Source organism: Salvelinus alpinus, chromosome 10, assembly GCF_045679555.1.
Source record: "Salvelinus alpinus chromosome 10, SLU_Salpinus.1, whole genome shotgun sequence".
Classification (NCBI taxonomy): domain Eukaryota; kingdom Metazoa; phylum Chordata; class Actinopteri; order Salmoniformes; family Salmonidae; genus Salvelinus; species Salvelinus alpinus.
In genome coordinates, this window is record NC_092095.1 from 56,116,437 (window position 1) to 56,133,761 (window position 17,325).

The 17,325-nt window shown below is 43.9% G+C and overlaps 2 protein-coding genes across 7 annotated transcripts; both read left to right on the plus strand.

Moving 5' to 3' along the window:
* The first annotated feature begins 2,016 nt into the window (after positions 1 to 2,016).
* On the plus strand, positions 2,017 to 8,184 carry LOC139532306 (sentrin-specific protease 2-like). 4 transcript variants are annotated; one of them, XR_011666535.1, is made up of 16 exons: positions 2,017 to 2,312; positions 2,728 to 2,789; positions 2,917 to 3,026; positions 3,192 to 3,261; positions 3,412 to 3,493; positions 3,608 to 3,794; positions 3,911 to 4,017; positions 4,110 to 4,195; positions 4,287 to 4,414; positions 4,514 to 4,636; positions 4,748 to 4,879; positions 4,964 to 5,170; positions 6,153 to 6,232; positions 6,361 to 6,445; positions 6,574 to 6,687; positions 6,785 to 6,937. XR_011666535.1 is itself a non-coding variant. In XM_071329752.1 (16 exons), exons 1-16 carry the CDS (start codon positions 2,161 to 2,163, stop codon positions 6,845 to 6,847), a joined length of 1,767 nt encoding a protein of 588 aa, XP_071185853.1. In that variant the 5' UTR covers positions 2,017 to 2,160; the 3' UTR covers positions 6,848 to 8,184. The 4 variants fall into 4 exon arrangements, 3 of the variants coding, with proteins under 3 accessions (XP_071185853.1, XP_071185852.1, XP_071185854.1); XM_071329752.1 differs by having other exon boundaries at positions 4,517 to 4,636; positions 6,592 to 6,687; positions 6,785 to 8,184; XM_071329751.1 differs by having other exon boundaries at positions 6,592 to 6,687.
* Positions 8,185 to 8,383: 199 nt separating this feature from the next.
* On the plus strand, positions 8,384 to 14,315 carry LOC139532305 (titin homolog). 3 transcript variants are annotated; one of them, XM_071329749.1, is made up of 8 exons: positions 8,384 to 8,803; positions 8,949 to 9,800; positions 9,951 to 10,150; positions 10,411 to 10,690; positions 10,835 to 10,953; positions 11,131 to 11,166; positions 11,258 to 11,347; positions 11,502 to 14,315. In XM_071329749.1, exons 2-8 carry the CDS (start codon positions 8,970 to 8,972, stop codon positions 13,654 to 13,656), a joined length of 3,711 nt encoding a protein of 1,236 aa, XP_071185850.1. In that variant the 5' UTR covers positions 8,384 to 8,803; positions 8,949 to 8,969; the 3' UTR covers positions 13,657 to 14,315. The 3 variants fall into 3 exon arrangements, with proteins under 3 accessions (XP_071185850.1, XP_071185851.1, XP_071185849.1); XM_071329750.1 differs by having other exon boundaries at positions 9,298 to 9,800; XM_071329748.1 differs by having other exon boundaries at positions 8,384 to 9,800.
* Positions 14,316 to 17,325: the final 3,010 nt, after the last annotated feature.

A 17,325-nucleotide genomic window follows, 5' to 3' on the forward strand; every position in this document is an offset into this window, starting at 1 on the left:
GTCACAAAATGCCACAGATGTCTCGAGTTTTGAATGAGTGTGCAGTTGGCATTCTGAATGCGGGAATGTCCACCAGAGCTGTTGCCAGAGAACTGCGTATTAATTTATCTAACATAAGCCTCCAACTATGTTTTCGAGAAGTCCAACTGGCCTCCCAACCGCAGACCACGTGTAACCACGCCAGTCCAGGGCCTACACATTCGGCTTCTTCGCCTACGGGATCGTCTGAGACCGTGAAACTGGGTTAGCACAACCGAACAATTTCTGCACAAACTATTAGAAGACGTCTAAGGGAAGCTCATCCTCCTCACCGGGGTCTTGAACTGTCTGCAGTTCAGCGTTGTAACCGTCTTCAGTGGGCAAATACTCAACTTCGAAGAACACTGGCACGCTGGAGAATTGTGCACATTAATCCCGGTTTCAATTTCCGGGCAGATGGCAGACTGAGTTGAGTGTATGGTGTGTTGGCGAGCGGTTTGCTGATGTCAACGTTGTGAACAGAGTGCCCCATGGTGGGGTTATGGTATGGGCAGACATAAGCTACAGGTAATGAACACCATTGCGTTTTATCGTTGTCAATTGGAATGGCCCATTGTCGTGCCATTCATCCGCCGCAATTACCACGTTTCAGCATGATAATGCACGGGCCCATGTCGCAAGGATCTGTACACAATTCCTGGAAAATGTCCTAGTTCTTCTATAGCCTGCATACTCACCAGACATGTCACCCATTGAGCATGTCTGGGATGCTCTGGATCGACCTGTACATCAGCGTGTTCTAGTTCCCGCCAATATCCAGCAACTTGCATTGCCATTGAAGAGGACATAATCAACAGCCTGATAAACTCTATGTGAAGGAGAGTTGCATGAGGCAAATGGTGGTCACACCTGATACTTGGCTGGTTTTCTGATCCACTCCCCTACTTTTTTTTAAAGGCATCTGTGACCAATAGATGTATATCTGTATTCCCAGTCATGTGAAATCCAGAGATGAGGGCCTAATAAATGTATTTCAATTGACTGGTTTCCTTATATGAACTGTAACTCGGTAAAATCATTTCAATTGTTGCGTTTATATTTTTGTTCAGTGTATGATTTATTTCAGCATCTCTTGAAAAAATGCAAATGTATTATCTTTGACACATGCATGCAGACAGTGTTTCAACCACATCAAATATACTCCCAAAACTAACTAGTCTTCAAAGAAACGTGTTTTGTCAGCTTTTAATTGAATTAAAACCGGTCAAACTGATGCCATTTGGACATCACAGGACCAACCATTCCCAATTTTTTGAGTTATTGCATTCTCCCCGGGTCCCTAAACGAAACAGAAAACTTGAACGGTGTTAACCAGATTAATGCATTCATTCTATCGATGTCAGAGACTGGCGAGCACTATTTTATTTAGTCTTCTAGGGCAACACGTTATGACAGAAGCTGCATGTATAACTATAGTTGACGAACAAATGGTCAGACCAAATGTTGGAAATTATAATATGGCCTACCAATGTCTGAAATTCTAAACAGAAACTTGTTTAAATTAGGGGTGAAAATAGCCATTAGGCTTTACGGTCCAGTACAGAGTATCAGCTAAATCAATTATTATGGTGGATCAAAATGCGCAAGTAGCCTACTTTTTTTGAAGTAATTTGTTTGACAATCCAACGAAAACATAATCACACAACACCCATGATATGCAAAACGGAGCCCTTGCAGACAGTGAAAAACTGGCTACGATGTTTTTACATGCCACAGTATCCAGTCTAATGCCGCGTTCAAATACTAGTCGGAACTAGGAAACTCGGAAATGTTTGCTAATTGATTGTATTTATACAAGTGCCTATGTCAACCGCTTAGCATTTCCAAGTTTCCTAGTTGCAACTAGTACAGGAACGCGGCATAAGAGTAGCATATCCAAGTACTTCCTACGAGGAAGTCTCTGACGTTTCCCCCCCTACGGTTTACGGTCTTCACGTTTGTGTATATTCACGTCACTCATTTCAACACGAAGCTAAATGCTAGGCTAACTGTGCTAGATAGAAGGTGAATGGTGGTTTGGCGCAGGTAGAACATTCGTGCCCACGGAGCTTGTATTTTAAACAGCGGATAGTCCTGGCCCGACCGTACGAGGACGTTTCCATTCTCTCGTATCTGTCTGTGATGTACGGATGGGTAGTTGACGGACTATCGTCGCTTTTCGAGCCTATAACCCGGCAAAAACATTCCGGTTGGCCTGGTTTGAACGTTGGCGGGGAGATAGACTCGCAACGGCAGGATAGCAACGCCAGGCCAACCAAAAGGAACTACCAGAGGTCGGTGATTGGCTTGGTGCTAGCACATGTACTGTCTTTGGTGCTAGTGTGCTCTGTGTATCTGTTTATGTAACGCGTTAGTAAGCTAGCTGGCAAACGCTAGCCAGTCAACTTGCTAACAGCTAACTTGTCACCCAAGCTCGCTAACCTAGCTAGCTAATTATTAGCAACAATTGTCATTCATTCCAGTTGGTGTTAGCTGCTTCCTTCAAAAATAAATAAGGCGAGCTAACTCTTTCATCGCGCCACTTACCAGACATTAGCTAACTTTCCTAACGTACCAAATAGCAAGGTACTGTAGAAATTAATAAATGTAACAAACTAACTGTAGCTAACTTGCTAACAAATGTAACTTTACTACCTGGCTAGTTACTGTTAATTGTTGTTGAGTAAACGTGTTTACATTCTGTTACAGCGTTCATGTTTCAGAAAATGTTAGCCAGAGTGAACCAGTGGCGATCAAGAGACGGAGAAAAGGTATGGTAACTTATTACCAATAACTTTTAGCCACTGTTCTTATAATTAATTATCATTGTAACTAACGTTAGCTAGTTAGTCAGCTTTGAACTGACTACATGTGTACTGTACTCTCTCATTGTCATAGACATAATTAGTTTTGCGAAGAAGACTGTAGCAGGGGTGGCTGGGCTGCTGAGACTGAGGAACCCACTGTCTCCTGCCAGTGAGAGAAACGGAAGGTACACAGCAAGCCAGGTATGAATGTGTACCAGTCGTGCGTTCTAGTACCATATGCAACACACTCATAAACCACTGCTCTGACTGAAAGACACATACCAGTACAAAAACGTTCAAATGTTTGTGCAATAACTGCACAATATTCACATCTGACTTACGCCCTAAATCACTCCTATTATGTAGGGCCCTGTGGGCCTGATGGGAATAGATGAACTCCACACCTCATGGATGAACAGCTCTGATTGGAAAATGGGTGAGTAAGCCTCTAATTATTTGATCGATAAGGAAGGAGGACAGCTGTGTTGTACATTACAACATCATGGTATATAATGTATGTGAAACAGCAGAGGGGACAGGTCAAGTGGTTGCTTCAACTTGTTTATCCCTCTTTCCATGTCTCCAGAGAAACCAACAGTAGGAGGACAGAGGGAGAGAGGGGGGCTGAGCCTCCTCCAGGGAGCCTCTCCCCCTCTGAGAAAACACAGGTAGGTCTCTTCTTCTGTCTACTGCATACTTTCAGTTCTGGGGCTTTAACACAAAAGTTCTACATATGTGAGATGTTCTTCCTTTAAACGTTGTGTCCTCTGTCTTGTTTTCAGTGGCTCAGTGCTGGGTCCAGGGAACCCAGACAGAGGGAGAGACGGAGACAAGCCCCAGAGACGCTCCCTCCAGCTCCTGCCCAGTCGGCCTACCCTGGGGGTGGGGGTTGGGACAGGACCCCCCAGCTCAGACCTACCCCCGCCCACCCCTAACCGCACCCACAGACAGTGCTTGGCAGTGGAGGAGGTGAGTTAAGAATGAGTTTGAAATTAAAATCAACCCTGTGATTGATCCTGGTTTTTATTAAATGCCACGCCAGGTATGTCAGTAGTTGTCAGGTGTTCTGTGTGTGCTGTTTCCAGGCTCTGAAGGAGAGTGATAAGGAGCACTACAGACGGCTTCTGGAGATGGTGTCCGATAAATACAGCAAGAGCCAACCGCTGCCCTTCACCCGCACCAAACCCCAGGGGTGAGTGGTGATGGAGTGTGAGATTATAGTTTTAATTCCAGTGGTTCGGTTAGCTAGCTTTTACAAACCTCTGTTTCTTCGCTTCCTCACAGGTCAACATTTACACAGGATGGACATAGAATGGCCATTTTGGGAAGAACCTATGAGTCTGTGACCCCAAAGACAGGACCCCTCAGAGGTAGACTACTATCACAGCCTCCCTCACCCCCCTACTCATGTATTGGAAGCTGTTGTCCTAGGCTAATGTTTTCTCCTTCTCCTATCTGCAGCCAACCCCAGTGTGTATATGTGGAGAGATACATCCTCAGCCAAACAAACCAGAGACATGAGAGGAGAGTTGTGTCTCAGTAAGCCTCTCAGCGCAGCTGTGGATACACAACCTGCCAGCAATGCAACGGTAGGACACACACTTATGAACTGTAGTAAGGATGCTAGGAACAGTCATAAGGCTGCTATGAAGCATCATAAGGTTGTTATAAAGTCTCTCTCCCTCCAGCAGAAGCAGCCAGAGCTGGATCTATCTGCAGAGGTAGCAGCAAGACTCAACCTGGTGGACAGAGAGAAGCCAACACACACTGACACACTCAACAGCGCTGAGGAGCTCCCCAGGTTCAGCAAGGTGAGTGTTCTTTTCCCCCTATAATGGTATGTCTGTGTAGTGTGTTGACATAGGAGTGTATGTATTCTATGGGTATGTTTTCATTCTGTTTATTTCAAACTGTGTGTATAGGAGATGGCTGTGGAGGTGAGTCGTGCCCTGTCCCAGAGGGATCCTAACCTGGTCCTGAGCTCAGCCTTCAAGCTATGCATCACACAGAGAGACCTGGCTACTCTACAGGAAGGGAGCTGGCTCAACGATGAGGTGTATGATTGTTGGCTGTTAAGTTTGAGGTTGTTGGTGTGTGTGTGAGTCTTAACAAAATAACTCTCCCTCTCTGTCTCTCAGGTGATTAACTTCTACCTGTCCCTAGTAATGACTCGTAGCAGTAGTGCGGGGCAAGGGCTGAAGGTCTACTCCTTCAGTACTTTCTTCTTCCCCAAACTACATGGAGGGGGGCACGTCGCCGTGAAGCGATGGACCAAAGCTGTGGACCTCTTCCAGTATGACATCATCCTGGTTCCGCTGCACCTGGGAGTCCACTGGTCACTGGCTGTAAATTGCCCCAGATTGACGGGGATTCATTCACTTTAGAACAGTGGTCACCAACCAGTCAATCACGGCCGACTGGTTGATCTCCAAGGCATTCCTAGTCGATCACCAAACATTTCTGCACTTGATTCGGCAGCCTTACGCTGGGAAGGCTGTGTTCCCATTTTGAACCATTTCATGTGTTTGAAGGTAGATATCCGCCTACCCGGCAGGCTCATAGAGCAAATCAAGTGCACCCCTATAGGCAATGTTCCCTCTAAGCTGCGCACTGAAATATCAGCCTGCACAGAGAAGCACGAGATTGAACTTCACTCAACTTTCTAGAGTTTACACTATCAACATTTCCCTTTACTGTGGGAATTGTGATTGAATCAATGCAATACTAGCCACTTTAAATGCAACATACCGGGGGAAAAAACGAACTATGCAAGTGATTTTGTTGTAGGCAGAACGCGTCGTAGTAGGACTCTATTGCATTGATACGCACGACTCAGCCCATACTCTACACAGACTGGTGCGGCATAACCAATCAGCAATGCAGTAGGCCAATATGCAAATAGACCATTGCCGTATATGGATCTGTGCCATTCACTTTGAACTGGACTGTGTTTACAGCATGAGAGGTCGTGAGTAGATGCGATTGTTTTGAAACAAAGATAATTGAAAAATCATCTGAAGAACATTGGCAGAGCAATTCAAGCATAGCCAATATGCAGTGATGTTGTGTTGGGCCGATAGCCTACTATAGCACAACCCTCATTGCTACATAATTGTTTTTAATTGGTTAATGTTGCATAGGCCTACATTTTTTTTAAGTCATGTTAAAAATTTAAAAAATCTGAGTGGTAGATCTTGGCTTGTATTTTGAGTCAAAGTGATCGTGACTCAAAATTTGGTGACCACTGCTTTAGAAAGTCCACTGGTACTTCTCTGTGGTCATTTGTAGATACCTGTGGACTTTGTTTATTTCTCTCTCCTTCTCTAGGTGATAAACTTTAACTCGGGGACCGTGAGGTCTTATGACTCTATGGGACAGAGACATGATGACATCTGCAGCCTCTTACTGTGAGTCCTCGGTCCCCTTCCAGTAATCATTTGGTTTGACAAAATTACCTGTAATCTGATGACCATCTTTTTTGTCATTTCATTCTGTAATCCTGTTACATGTATTTGGTTCGTCCAACCCTGTCCAGGCTGTACCTGAGAGAGGAGCACAAGGCCAGGAAGGACCAAGATCTGGACGCGTGCAAGTGGACAGTGGGCAGCTTGAGGGCCAGCGTAAATTACCCAGACAGAAATACATATCTAATCATCTTTGTCGTTCTTATTTTGTCTTGAATGTATACAGAGTGCGTCTAGGGCTGTCAGAAATAGCATCCGTTCTCTAGTGATTTGCTTTTCACCAGGATCCCTCGTGTGTGTAGGAGATCCCTCAACAGAAGAATGGCAGTGATTGTGGAGTGTTTGCCTGTAAATATGCTGACTATATAGCCCAGGGGCGGCGTCTCAACTTCCGACAGGTACATAGGCCATCGCAGGCTATCATACTCACTCGGTGTACACTCATACAATCTCTTTTTCACTCACACACTGATGTCTCTCACTCGTTCTTCTCAGTGTCACATGCCCCTGTTCAGGAAGCTGATGATCTGGGAGATTCTCAACCAGAGGCTTCTGTAGGACTACACAAAAAGAAATTACAGCTGCAAAACAACCATTACAACAGAAATGATAACAAACAACAACATCAGGCATGACTACTACACAGCCTCCAAACTACAACAGGAAGGACAACTACAACTAAGAAGCACAAAAGCAATAAATGAAAAAGACTTAAAGGACCAAAGCTATGGACCACAGAAGGACCTCTTACCCTCTATCAGTGGGTAGAAGTGCAGTCCTTGTAGTGAAGACAGGGTGGGTGCTCTCTGAAGAATAGAGGTTACAAAAGAATGGTTTGGAATTGATTGTGTGTTCAGATACATCCTGAAGTGCCTTGGACTCCAGAGAGGGTCTCTGTCATACTTATAGAAAACACTAAATGGGGAAGCAGTTACACACTTGAAAATCCCTGCTGTTGTAGATGCTATCTTAAACTTAAAACAAGCTTTCTGTGTGAAACCAGAGTGTTTTGGTAATGTTTGTTGTGTGTATATATGTCTATATTAGGTACTTTATTTTTATGACTAGTAGAAAGTGGAGTGACAACTGAGGCATATGTTATGAGTGTTATTGAATGTCTTAATTTATGGTTGAATCATCATAGAGGAGAAGGCAGACAGAAGAAGGCTGCATGTGTGCGTTTATATTTATGTAAATGGTTATTTTTTGACTGAAACGTTTTGGTGCGCGGAGCTGAGTTTAGCTGCTTTCATTTTGGCTGAACTGGAAAAGACACCGGCGTGTGAGGTGTGCCATCTCAAGCAGAGCAGGACCCCATCTTAATCCCTCACCACCACTAACAGATGGGGACAAATCATTTAAATCCTAAATGTGTAACAATAGTTTATTTATTTGATGCGGAAGGTTTTTATTTTATGGCATGTATATCATTTAATCCAGCAGTAACAGCATCCGTGTAGACGTTTTTGCCATCAACTTTATAACAGTTCTATTGGATTGTATGAATTTTCGTAAAAGGCATGTAGAGAAGAATTTCTAATGAGTCTACTGCTTTAGCTTGGGTCTGCCTCTGAAATTGCTCCCTATGACTCAAAGTGGTGCACTATATAGGGTTCCATTTCCAAAAGGCCCTTGGCCATAAAGCTATATGTGCTTTAGCTTACACCCCTGTAGTGTTCAGTGTGATGGTAAACCTGTAGCTAACATGTATGGGACGGCAAAAGAAGGTGAGTTGGCTAAAGCGCGTACAGATCTGGGACCAGGCTAGTACCGCTTATGCACTGGTCATTACATTGTGTGTATTTCTGCTGCTGTTATTCATGTGTGCATAGAGCCGTGCTGACAACCTCAGTCATATTTTTGTACGTAATAAAGATCAGAAGGAAAGAAATGGATCCGCTTGTGTTATTGACTAATCACTATCATGTCATTTATGAGTGTGAATGGCCGTTCTGTCTTAGTGTGTGTATATCCTTTGTTTATGGAAGACGTATCCAAGAGCTATGTTTCATTATACTCCAAACCTACAGGTGGCAGTATTGTGACTTTTGACGTCTAGTCAACCATTTGTTTGTAGGAGGGAGAAGCCCGACGCATGCGTGACTGCACAAAAATCGGACCATCGAAACAGACCCACTTCTACGCTATATTACTTTCAAGAGTTATCTTACCTAAAGTAGTTTGAAATGTAATGTATTTGCCTTAATCTATGTTTGATATACCTTACAAAAGGCCGTCATTTTACATGACCGTATTTGTGTGATCTCTAGTGCAAATTCGTTGTTCTGTGGTAGTGTAGTTTGTTTGCAATATTTGGCGTGTAGCTGGCGGGAAGTGAAAATGTTATCATATGTATCTCTTTACGATATTTTCATCAATTAGCCAATGGAAGGTGTCTTTTTAACCAGGGCGTGCACCGCTTATTGTTTTTGAAAATCACGGTCGATTAATGTGAGAAAAGTACTTGCACCGTGGCTTTTTCTGGATGGTATCGTCCCACTGGAAGGATCCGCTGTGAGTCTGCTTTGTTTCTCAAACCATACATACATTTTATCTGCTCCCCCACAGGAGAATTGTTTAACAATTGCAATGTGAGTTTTATTAATAGGTTATCATTCTTCGATTAAGAACCATCAGCCCTTTTTTGTCCCTTTTGAAGCGCTCTGACATTTACACCACAATGTCTCAGTCAGAGACGTGTTGCATTTGTGGGGTGAGGTTTGTGAGGGGGCCCAAGGGTTACAACAGGAGGAAAGTCACCACGCTGACCAGCCCCAAGACCTTCCAGCTAGTCTTTGACATCACTCCTGATGACTCATCCTTCCTCTGCTGGGTCTGTCTTGGTGTGCTCAGAAGGAAAACCAAGCAGGATGGGAAGCTTTGGACTTGGTCAGATTTGCCAACAAAAGTTGGCAGACCTCGAAAGCCCCGTGCCGAAATACCAAGCTCATCCACAACATTATCCAATCAAACTCCAATTATAACCAACCCATCTTCTTTATCCATAGAAGAGGAGTGCATTGCTTCTAAAAAAAACAAACGGAGGCCAGTTCGTCAGTGGGACGGGGAGAAATGGACCACCATGACTTCTCGTTACCCAGAATCCCATTCAACGACCATCAGACGACCTCAAACTCCCATAACCCCAACCACACACTCCTCTTCAACACCATCAAATCAAGTAAATTCCTCAACATTATCAAGTCAAACTTCAAATCAGATCAGTTCTCTGTTCTCCTTCGGAGAGCGGACAACAAAAAGACGTCCGAAGGCACCCCAATCTACAACACACTCCACACTCCTGTCTCCGTTCCCCGTTGACGAAGGTATAAGGCCCAAGAAGAAGAATCTCTCTTTCTCCAAGACTAAGCAGAGCTATGGGTTTGGACCTCATGCCAAGGCCCTGCATTACATGCACAGCCACCAGCACCTGAAGGCCTTCAGGTCCCTGATGAAGACCAAAGCTAGAGAAGCCATGACCCTTTTCCTCGCAGAGGTTATCGCCCAGGAGGTAATTGTTGTTTTAACATAACATAATTAATTTAAAGAATGTATTTGTTTATAGGCTACCGGCAGTTTATGGCTCATCAGGTGTGAGTGTGTCGTTGTTGAAGATGTGTTTGGCAAAGAAATGTATGTGTCCATTTGTCTGATTTACCAGAGTAAGGTATTGATGAAGGACCAACGTGGGCCATTGCGTCAGCCGCTGACTGAGGCGAGTGTGAGTGAATTTTCCTGGGACGCGGTTCTAATGTGGGGGGAAGAAAAGGCCCCTATTACCCTGGCATGTCTTAGGGCCATGTTCCCCAAACCCAACACCATCAGGACACAGGTTATGATGGGAGCAAGGAAAACGAAATGGTGAGAGAATAAGAGATGATTAATTAATAATAATTGATTGTTGGCACCTTTCCAGATGATCAAAGCGTTTTATATTGTATGGGGATCACAACATTTTTTTAATTTTTTTTAAATGTACATTTAAAATTCTGTTTTGTACTTGAAAACAGGGTTCCACAGGGCTGAATTATGTGACTGCTGTTCATTATTAATGACTTGCTCTCTGTGTGCATGAAGGCATAAATTGGTTGTAACATGTTCTCCATTGATCTCTTTTGAAGCCCGAGGACAGAAGAGGCGGCAGGTGATATGGTCAGCCAGAGGGTGGGGCTTATCCTGGCCATCGTCCTCTACACCTCCATGCAGAAGTGCAACTTCATCCAGGCCTCTCTGGGGGTCGAGTTCTGGAAACAGGGCTGTCCTCTCAGCGTGTTGAAAGCCCTCAGTGCCCTGGGGGTGTGTCCCAGTGCTGCCTCTACCAGGAGACACGCAGAGAGGCTGACAACCGGCTTTGATCCACCTCAGCAGGACCGGACAGAGGGGGTGGTGGAGGAGCCTGGGGTAAGTTCTATTCCCTCAGCAGAAAAAGTCTTCTGTTTGTTGACTTTTGTATGTCTCTTGGTGTCTGTGTATTAAATTATCTTTGAAAATAATTTCCCCTTGGTTTGTTCTGGTGTGGTTCTAATTCATTTGTGGTCCCTGCAGGACTCCTTTTGTAGATCTGAGGATGAGAGTCAGACTCTGAGTTGTTCTGAAGAGTATTCCAGTTCCTCCCCGACCCACTCTCTGAACTCGTTCTCGGACGAATCCCACTCCAGAGACGGGTAAGAACCATATCCTGGAGGGAGGGGTTTCTAGTAGTGTAGTTGCTCAAAATTAGCAGTCCGTTGCTACTCTTTTGGTAACCACAAAAGTCTGTCCATAAAACTACCTCGCACAGGAAGGTGGGATTAACTGGAGGTCATTTTGAGATTCTCATCTATTTATCTATGTGCGCTCAGGTCCTGGTCCGATCGGAGTTCCAGACCTGACTCCAGGTGAGAGTCTGTGTTTTTGATGTGTTTGTGTTTGATGATGATCCCTCTCTCCTTATGCCCCCTGACCTTTGCCCTCTCGTGTCCACTGCAGGAGCGACGACTACCAAGGCCCTACTCGGAGGCCTGACTCCCGGGAGTACCAGAATCTGATCAAAGAACATGGTTACCACAAAGTCCAGAAGTAAGTTATAGAGAAGTGATCCTCTACGGAGCTGTAGTAATCAAAATGAATTTCGGTTGAGGACCTGTGTATACAGGTTTTCACTTCAACCATTTGCTCTTATCTCAAGCCTATAACCGACTAGTGTCTTCCTGTCCCTCTCATGCCTTCACAGACCTACATTGAGTCGATGGATGAAGAACAGTGAGGACAAAAGGGAGGCAAAGAAAAAACCTGTTCAAAACCCCAAGAGAAGGAAGATGACGAAAAAGAAAACTGCTCAATCGCCTCCAGTAGTAAACGCAACTGGCGCGCACCGTTCAGACATGGAGACTTCTCAAATAAGTAAGGTAAACATGGAAGTCGTTCAAACATCTCAAGTAGACAACACACACGTGGAACCCGTTCAAACGTCTCAAGTAGACAACACACACGTGGAACCCGTTCAAACGTCTCAAGTAGACAACACACACGTGGAACCCGTTCAAACGTCTCAAGTAGACAACACACACGTGGAACCCGTTCAAACGTCTCAAGTAGACAACACACACGTGGAACCCGTTCAAACGTCTCCAGTAGACAACACACACGTGGAACCCGTTCAATTCAGCGACACAAACAAGAAACCTGCTCATATAAGTGAGACAAATGTACAACCTGCTCAAATGTCTGTAATGAGCGAGACAAACATGGAACCAATTAAAATGCCCAAAAGAGGCAGGCCAAGGAAGGAACTTGCTCAAATGTCTGTAATGAGCGAGACAAACATGGAACAAATTATAATGCCCAAAAGAGGCAGGCCAAGGAAGGAACTTGCTCAAGTAAGTGAAACAAACATAGAACACACTCAAACTCCACAAATAACCGACACACACTTGGAACCTGCTCACAAGCTCAGAAGTCCAAGGAAGAAACCTGTCCAAACGCCCCAGGTAACTGACACACAAAACAAACCCATTCAAGTAAGCAATACAGACATTAAACTTGCTGAGACAAACAAAGAATCAGTTGTACAGGCCAAGAATCGGAGGCCAAAGAAGGGATTCGTTCAACTTCCACAATTAACCGACACTTGCATGGAACCCATTCCGGTAAGCGAGGTAAACGCGGACACCACTTTAATGCCCAGTAGCATGAGATCAAGGAAGAGACCCAGACAAGTTCCCCAAGTATCCGGCACAAACCAAGAACTAACTCAAATGCCCAAAATAACCAAAAGCAACAAGGAACCCTCCGAGATGCTTCAGAAAATGGACACACACATGGCACCTGATGTAACATCTAAAAGAGGGAGGACAAGGAAGGGACCAATTGAAATGTCCCAAGAAACCGACTTACACACAGAAACCGGTCTAATGCCTCAAGTTGGTGAAATTAATCAGCAACGTATCGAAGGACGGGAAATAAATAAAGAACCCGCTGAACCCCAAAAACTTGCTGGAAAGGCTAAAGTAAATCAGACAAAGAAAGTACCTGCAAAGACACCTGAAAAACTAGATCAAATGAAATTTATTACAAAGCGCAAAAGAGGCAGGCCAAGGAAAGAACTTGCTCAAGTAATCAACACAAGCAAGGAAACCCCTTCAATGCATAAAATAAGCAAAACAGGCAAAGAATCTGCTCTTACCCGGGAAATAAAAATTATTGTCAATAGGATGGAAAGCTGTAGTGCTGCTGAGATGCCCCAAATACGTGAGATGAACAATGAACCTGTTCAAGTAATTGCGGAAAACTTTGAACCTGTTCAAAGACTGAGTGGGGGGTCAATGGAGGGACTCGTTCAAATGCCCCTATTAAGCTGCACGGACATGGAACCTGGTAAGTTAGGCAGGACCATCATGGAAACCACTTCAACGGCAGAAAGTACTGAGAAAGAACCCGTTCGAAGGCCTCAAGCAAATGAAACAAAAGCAGAACTTGCTCAAACGTCTCAGATAATGGAAACGATAAAGGAACACATTCAAGTAACCAACACAGACGAGGAAACCGCTTCCGTGCCCAAAAGAAGCTGCACAGACATGGAACTTGCTAAAAGGTACAAAATGAGTGACTTTCAGACCCGTGTAATAAGAATAGTTGACACTAGGATGAGGGCAAACGAATCTGTTTCAATGCTTCAAGTACACGACACAAACCAGGACCCTGAACCTGCTGCAACACCTGAAATAGGCGACACAAACAAACAACCCACACGAGTGATCAGAATAGTTGTTAACAGGAGGATACCGGCAGACATTTGTAGTCATACCCGGAAAAGCCTGGAGTGTCTGGCTGAGGTAGCGGCCAAATGTGCTCCATTAGATGTTAAATCTGCCGAAGAGGATGGATAGGTAGGTAGACGCATGTTACTTATCAATATAACAAATTTCACAACATGACGTCTCAGGAAGAAGAAAAAAAATGTGTGAAAGGGTATAACCCTAACCTAAGGGGTGGGGAATAGTCTGCAATCAAATGTCTTCTTCTGTATTCGTTTTACTGTAATTGTACATACCAATTGTCTTCTCCACCTTGTTCATTTGATATGTACATAATCCCAGCAACCTTCTGTGTTTTTTGTCATTGTGTCCACTGTGGATTTAGTGTATTTGTTAGTCTTATCCCATTTTGTATTTAGTTGTTCTGATTGAACTTCTGTGGTTGTTGACAATGTAATAAAAATGTATGTGTTTTGTACATAGGGAATTCCTGCAGTCATAGTATCCATGCTAATTTCAGGGTATTTGTTTTCATTACACTTACAAATGTAATTTGACTAAAAGCAAAGACTGTGAACCAAAACAGATTTGCCCACTAATCTTTAAACTAGAAAAGAAATCGTTAGAAAACAACCACAGCGTTTATCTTGACTCAAGGCTTTTCCTTTCATACTGTTTTTGATGTATACATTCTTGCAATATTATCGCGTGTTAATACTTGTGATAATTTTGTGTATATTACTGTTGTCTTATGTAAAAACGAAGCTCACAGAATAAACAGTACAATTGTATACATGGATACCAATGCTTCATAATAAAACATATTTGAAACTAGAAAAACAACCACAGTGAGATTCAAGCCTCAGGCATCAACAACATTAGAACCAGTGACCTGGTCCATATCCCTGTAGCTAGTCCAAGGTGCCATCAAGGACAACCTTTGTTTTTTTCACATATTTAATGCTGTTCAATCGGTTAGTCATTTCTAATTTTTGTAGATTAGAAATGTGATAAGTGAAGTGTATATTGGTTACGGTTGGAAAACAAAAGTTGAAATCCAGAAGGTAAATGTTGACCTTTTGGTTGCACATATCCAGAAGAGTAACGCCGAGGGTCCAGAGTAACGCCAAGGTCCTTCACAGTTTTATTTGAGATGATTGTACAACCATCAAGATCAATTGTCAGATCCAACAGAAGATCTCTTTGTTTCTTGGGACCTAGAACTAACATCTCTGTTTTGTCTGAGTTTAAAAGTAAAACATTTGCATCCACTTCCTTATGTCTGAAACACAGGCTTCCAAGGAGGGCAATTTTGGGGCTTCACCATGTTTTATCAAAATGTACAGCTGTGTATTGTCCACATACCAGTGAAAGTTAACATTACGTTTCTGAAAGACATCACCAAGAGGTAAAATATATAGTGAAAACTATAGTGGTCCTAAAATGGAACCTTGCGGAGCACTGAAATTTACAGTCGTTTTTTCATCGGACAAACCATACACAGAGACAAACCGATATCTTCCAAACAGATAAGATCTAAACCAGGTCAGAACTTGTGTAGGCCAATTTGGGTTTCCAATCTCTCCAAAAGAATGTGGTGATCGATGGTATCAAAAGCAGCACTAAGGTCTAGGAGCACGAGGACAGATGCAGAGCCTTGGTCTGACGCCATTAAAAGGTAATTTACCACCTTCACGAGTGCAGTCTCAGTGCTATGATGGGGTCTAAAACCAGACTGAAGCATTTCGTATACATTGTTTGTCTTCAGGAAGGCAGTGAGTTGCTGTGCAACAGCTTTTTCAAAAAGAATTGAGCGGAATGGGATATTCGATATAGACCGATAGTTTTTAAAATATTTTCTGGGTCAAGGTTTGGCTTTTTCAAGAGAGGCTTTATTACTGCCACTTTTGATGAATTTGGTACACATCCGGTGGATAGGGAGACGTTTATTATGTTCAAGATAGGAGGGCCAAGCACAGGAAGCAGCTCTTTCGGTAGTTTAGTTGGAATAGGGTCCAGTATGCAGCTTGAAGGTTTAGAGGCCATGACTATTTTCGTCAATGTGTCAAGAGATATAGTATTAAAAAACTTGAGTGTCTCTCTTGATCCTAGGTCCTGGCAGTGTTGTGCAGACTCAGGACAACTGAGCTTTGGAGAAATACGCGGATTTAAAGAGTCCGTAATTTGCTTTCAAATGATCATGATCTTTTCGCCAAAGAAGTTCATGAATTTATTTATCACTGCTGAAGTGAAAGCCATCCGCCATCCTCTCTTGGGGAATGCTGCTTTTTAGTTAGCTTTGCGATTGTTAGTTAGCTTTGGATTGTTCTTATTCTCCCCCAATTAAGTTGGAAAAATAGGATGATCGAGCAGCAGTGAGGGCTCTTCGATACTGCACGGTACTGTCTTTCCAACCTAGTCGGAAGACTTCCAGTTTGGTGTAGCTCCATTTCCGTTCCAATTTTCTGGAAGCCTGCTTCAGGGCTCTGGTATTTTCTGTATACTAGAGCTAGTTTCTTATGAAAACGTCTTTTGTTTTTAGGGGTGCGACTGCATCTAGGGCAGTGGTTCCCAAACTTTTTGTAGTCCCGTACCCCTTTAAACATTCAACCTCTAGCTGCGTACCCCCTCTAGCACCAGGGTTAGCACACTCTCAAATATTGTTTTTTGGAAGAGAAGAGCTCTAACTTCCTAATCATAGCCTCAATTTTGCCCCACACTTGGTATATCAAATCTAATTTTATTAGTCACATGCGCCGAATACAACAGTGAAATGCTAACTTACGAGCCACTAACCAACAGTGCAGTTAAAAAAAATACAGATAAGAATAAGAGATAAAAGTAACAAGTAATTAAAGAGCAGCAGTAAAAAATAAAATATATACAGGGGGGTGCTGGTACAGAGTCAATGTGCGGGGGCACCGGTTAGTTGAGGTAGTATGTAAGTTTATTAAAGTGACTGTGCATAGATGACAACAGAGAGTGGCGGTGGGGCAATGCGAATAGTCTGGGTAGCCATTTGACTAGATGTTCAGGAGTCTTATGACTTGGGGGTAGAAGCTGTTTAGAAGCCTCTTGGACCTAGTCTTGGCACTCCGGTACTGCTTGCCGTGTGGTAGCAGAGAGAACAGACTATGACTAGGGTGGCTGGAGTCTTTGACAATTTTTAGGGCCTTCATCTGACACCGCCTGGTATAGAGGTCCTGGATGACAGGAAGCTTGGCCCCAGTGATGTACTGGGCCATTCGCACTACCCTCTGTAGTGCCTTGCGGTCGGAGGCTGAGCAGTTGCCATACCAGGCAGTGATGCATCCAATCAGGATGCTTTCGATGGTGCATCTGTAAAACCTTCTGGATCTGAGGACCCATGCCAAATCTTTTCAGTCTCCTGAGGGGGAATATGTTTTGTCGTGCCCGCTTCACGACTGTCATGGTGTGCTTGGACTATGTTAGTTTGTTGGTAATGTGGACACCAAGGAACTTGAAGCTCTCAACCTGCTCCACTGCAGCCCCGTCGATGAGAATGTGGGCGTGCTCGGTCCTCTTTTTCCTGTAGTCCACAATCATCTCCTTTGTCTTGATCACGTTGAGGGATAGGTAGTTGTCCTGGCACCACACGGCCAGGTCTCTGACCTTCCTCTAGGCTGTCTCGTTGTTGTTGGTGATCAGGCCTAACACTGTTGTGTCATCAGCAAATGTAATGATGGTGTTGGAGTCGTGCCTGGCCGTGCAGTCATGAGTGAACAGGGAGTACACCGAGGGGCCCCTGTGTTGAGGATCAGCATGGCGGATGTGTTGTTA

Coding starts and splice junctions, on each gene's coding strand:
- LOC139532306 (XM_071329751.1), top strand. CDS start 2,161: ATGTACGGATGGGTAGTTGACGGACTATCGTCGCTTTTCGAGCCTATA. Junction 3,027..3,191: donor GAAGGTACACAGCAAGCCAG/GTATGAATGTGT, acceptor CCTATTATGTAG/GGCCCTGTGGGCCTGATGGG. Junction 6,446..6,591: donor TGGGCAGCTTGAGGGCCAGC/GTAAATTACCCA, acceptor TCGTGTGTGTAG/GAGATCCCTCAACAGAAGAA.
- LOC139532305 (XM_071329748.1), top strand. CDS start 8,970: ATGTCTCAGTCAGAGACGTGTTGCATTTGTGGGGTGAGGTTTGTGAGG. Junction 10,151..10,410: donor GGAGCAAGGAAAACGAAATG/GTGAGAGAATAA, acceptor TCTCTTTTGAAG/CCCGAGGACAGAAGAGGCGG. Junction 10,954..11,130: donor GAATCCCACTCCAGAGACGG/GTAAGAACCATA, acceptor ATGTGCGCTCAG/GTCCTGGTCCGATCGGAGTT.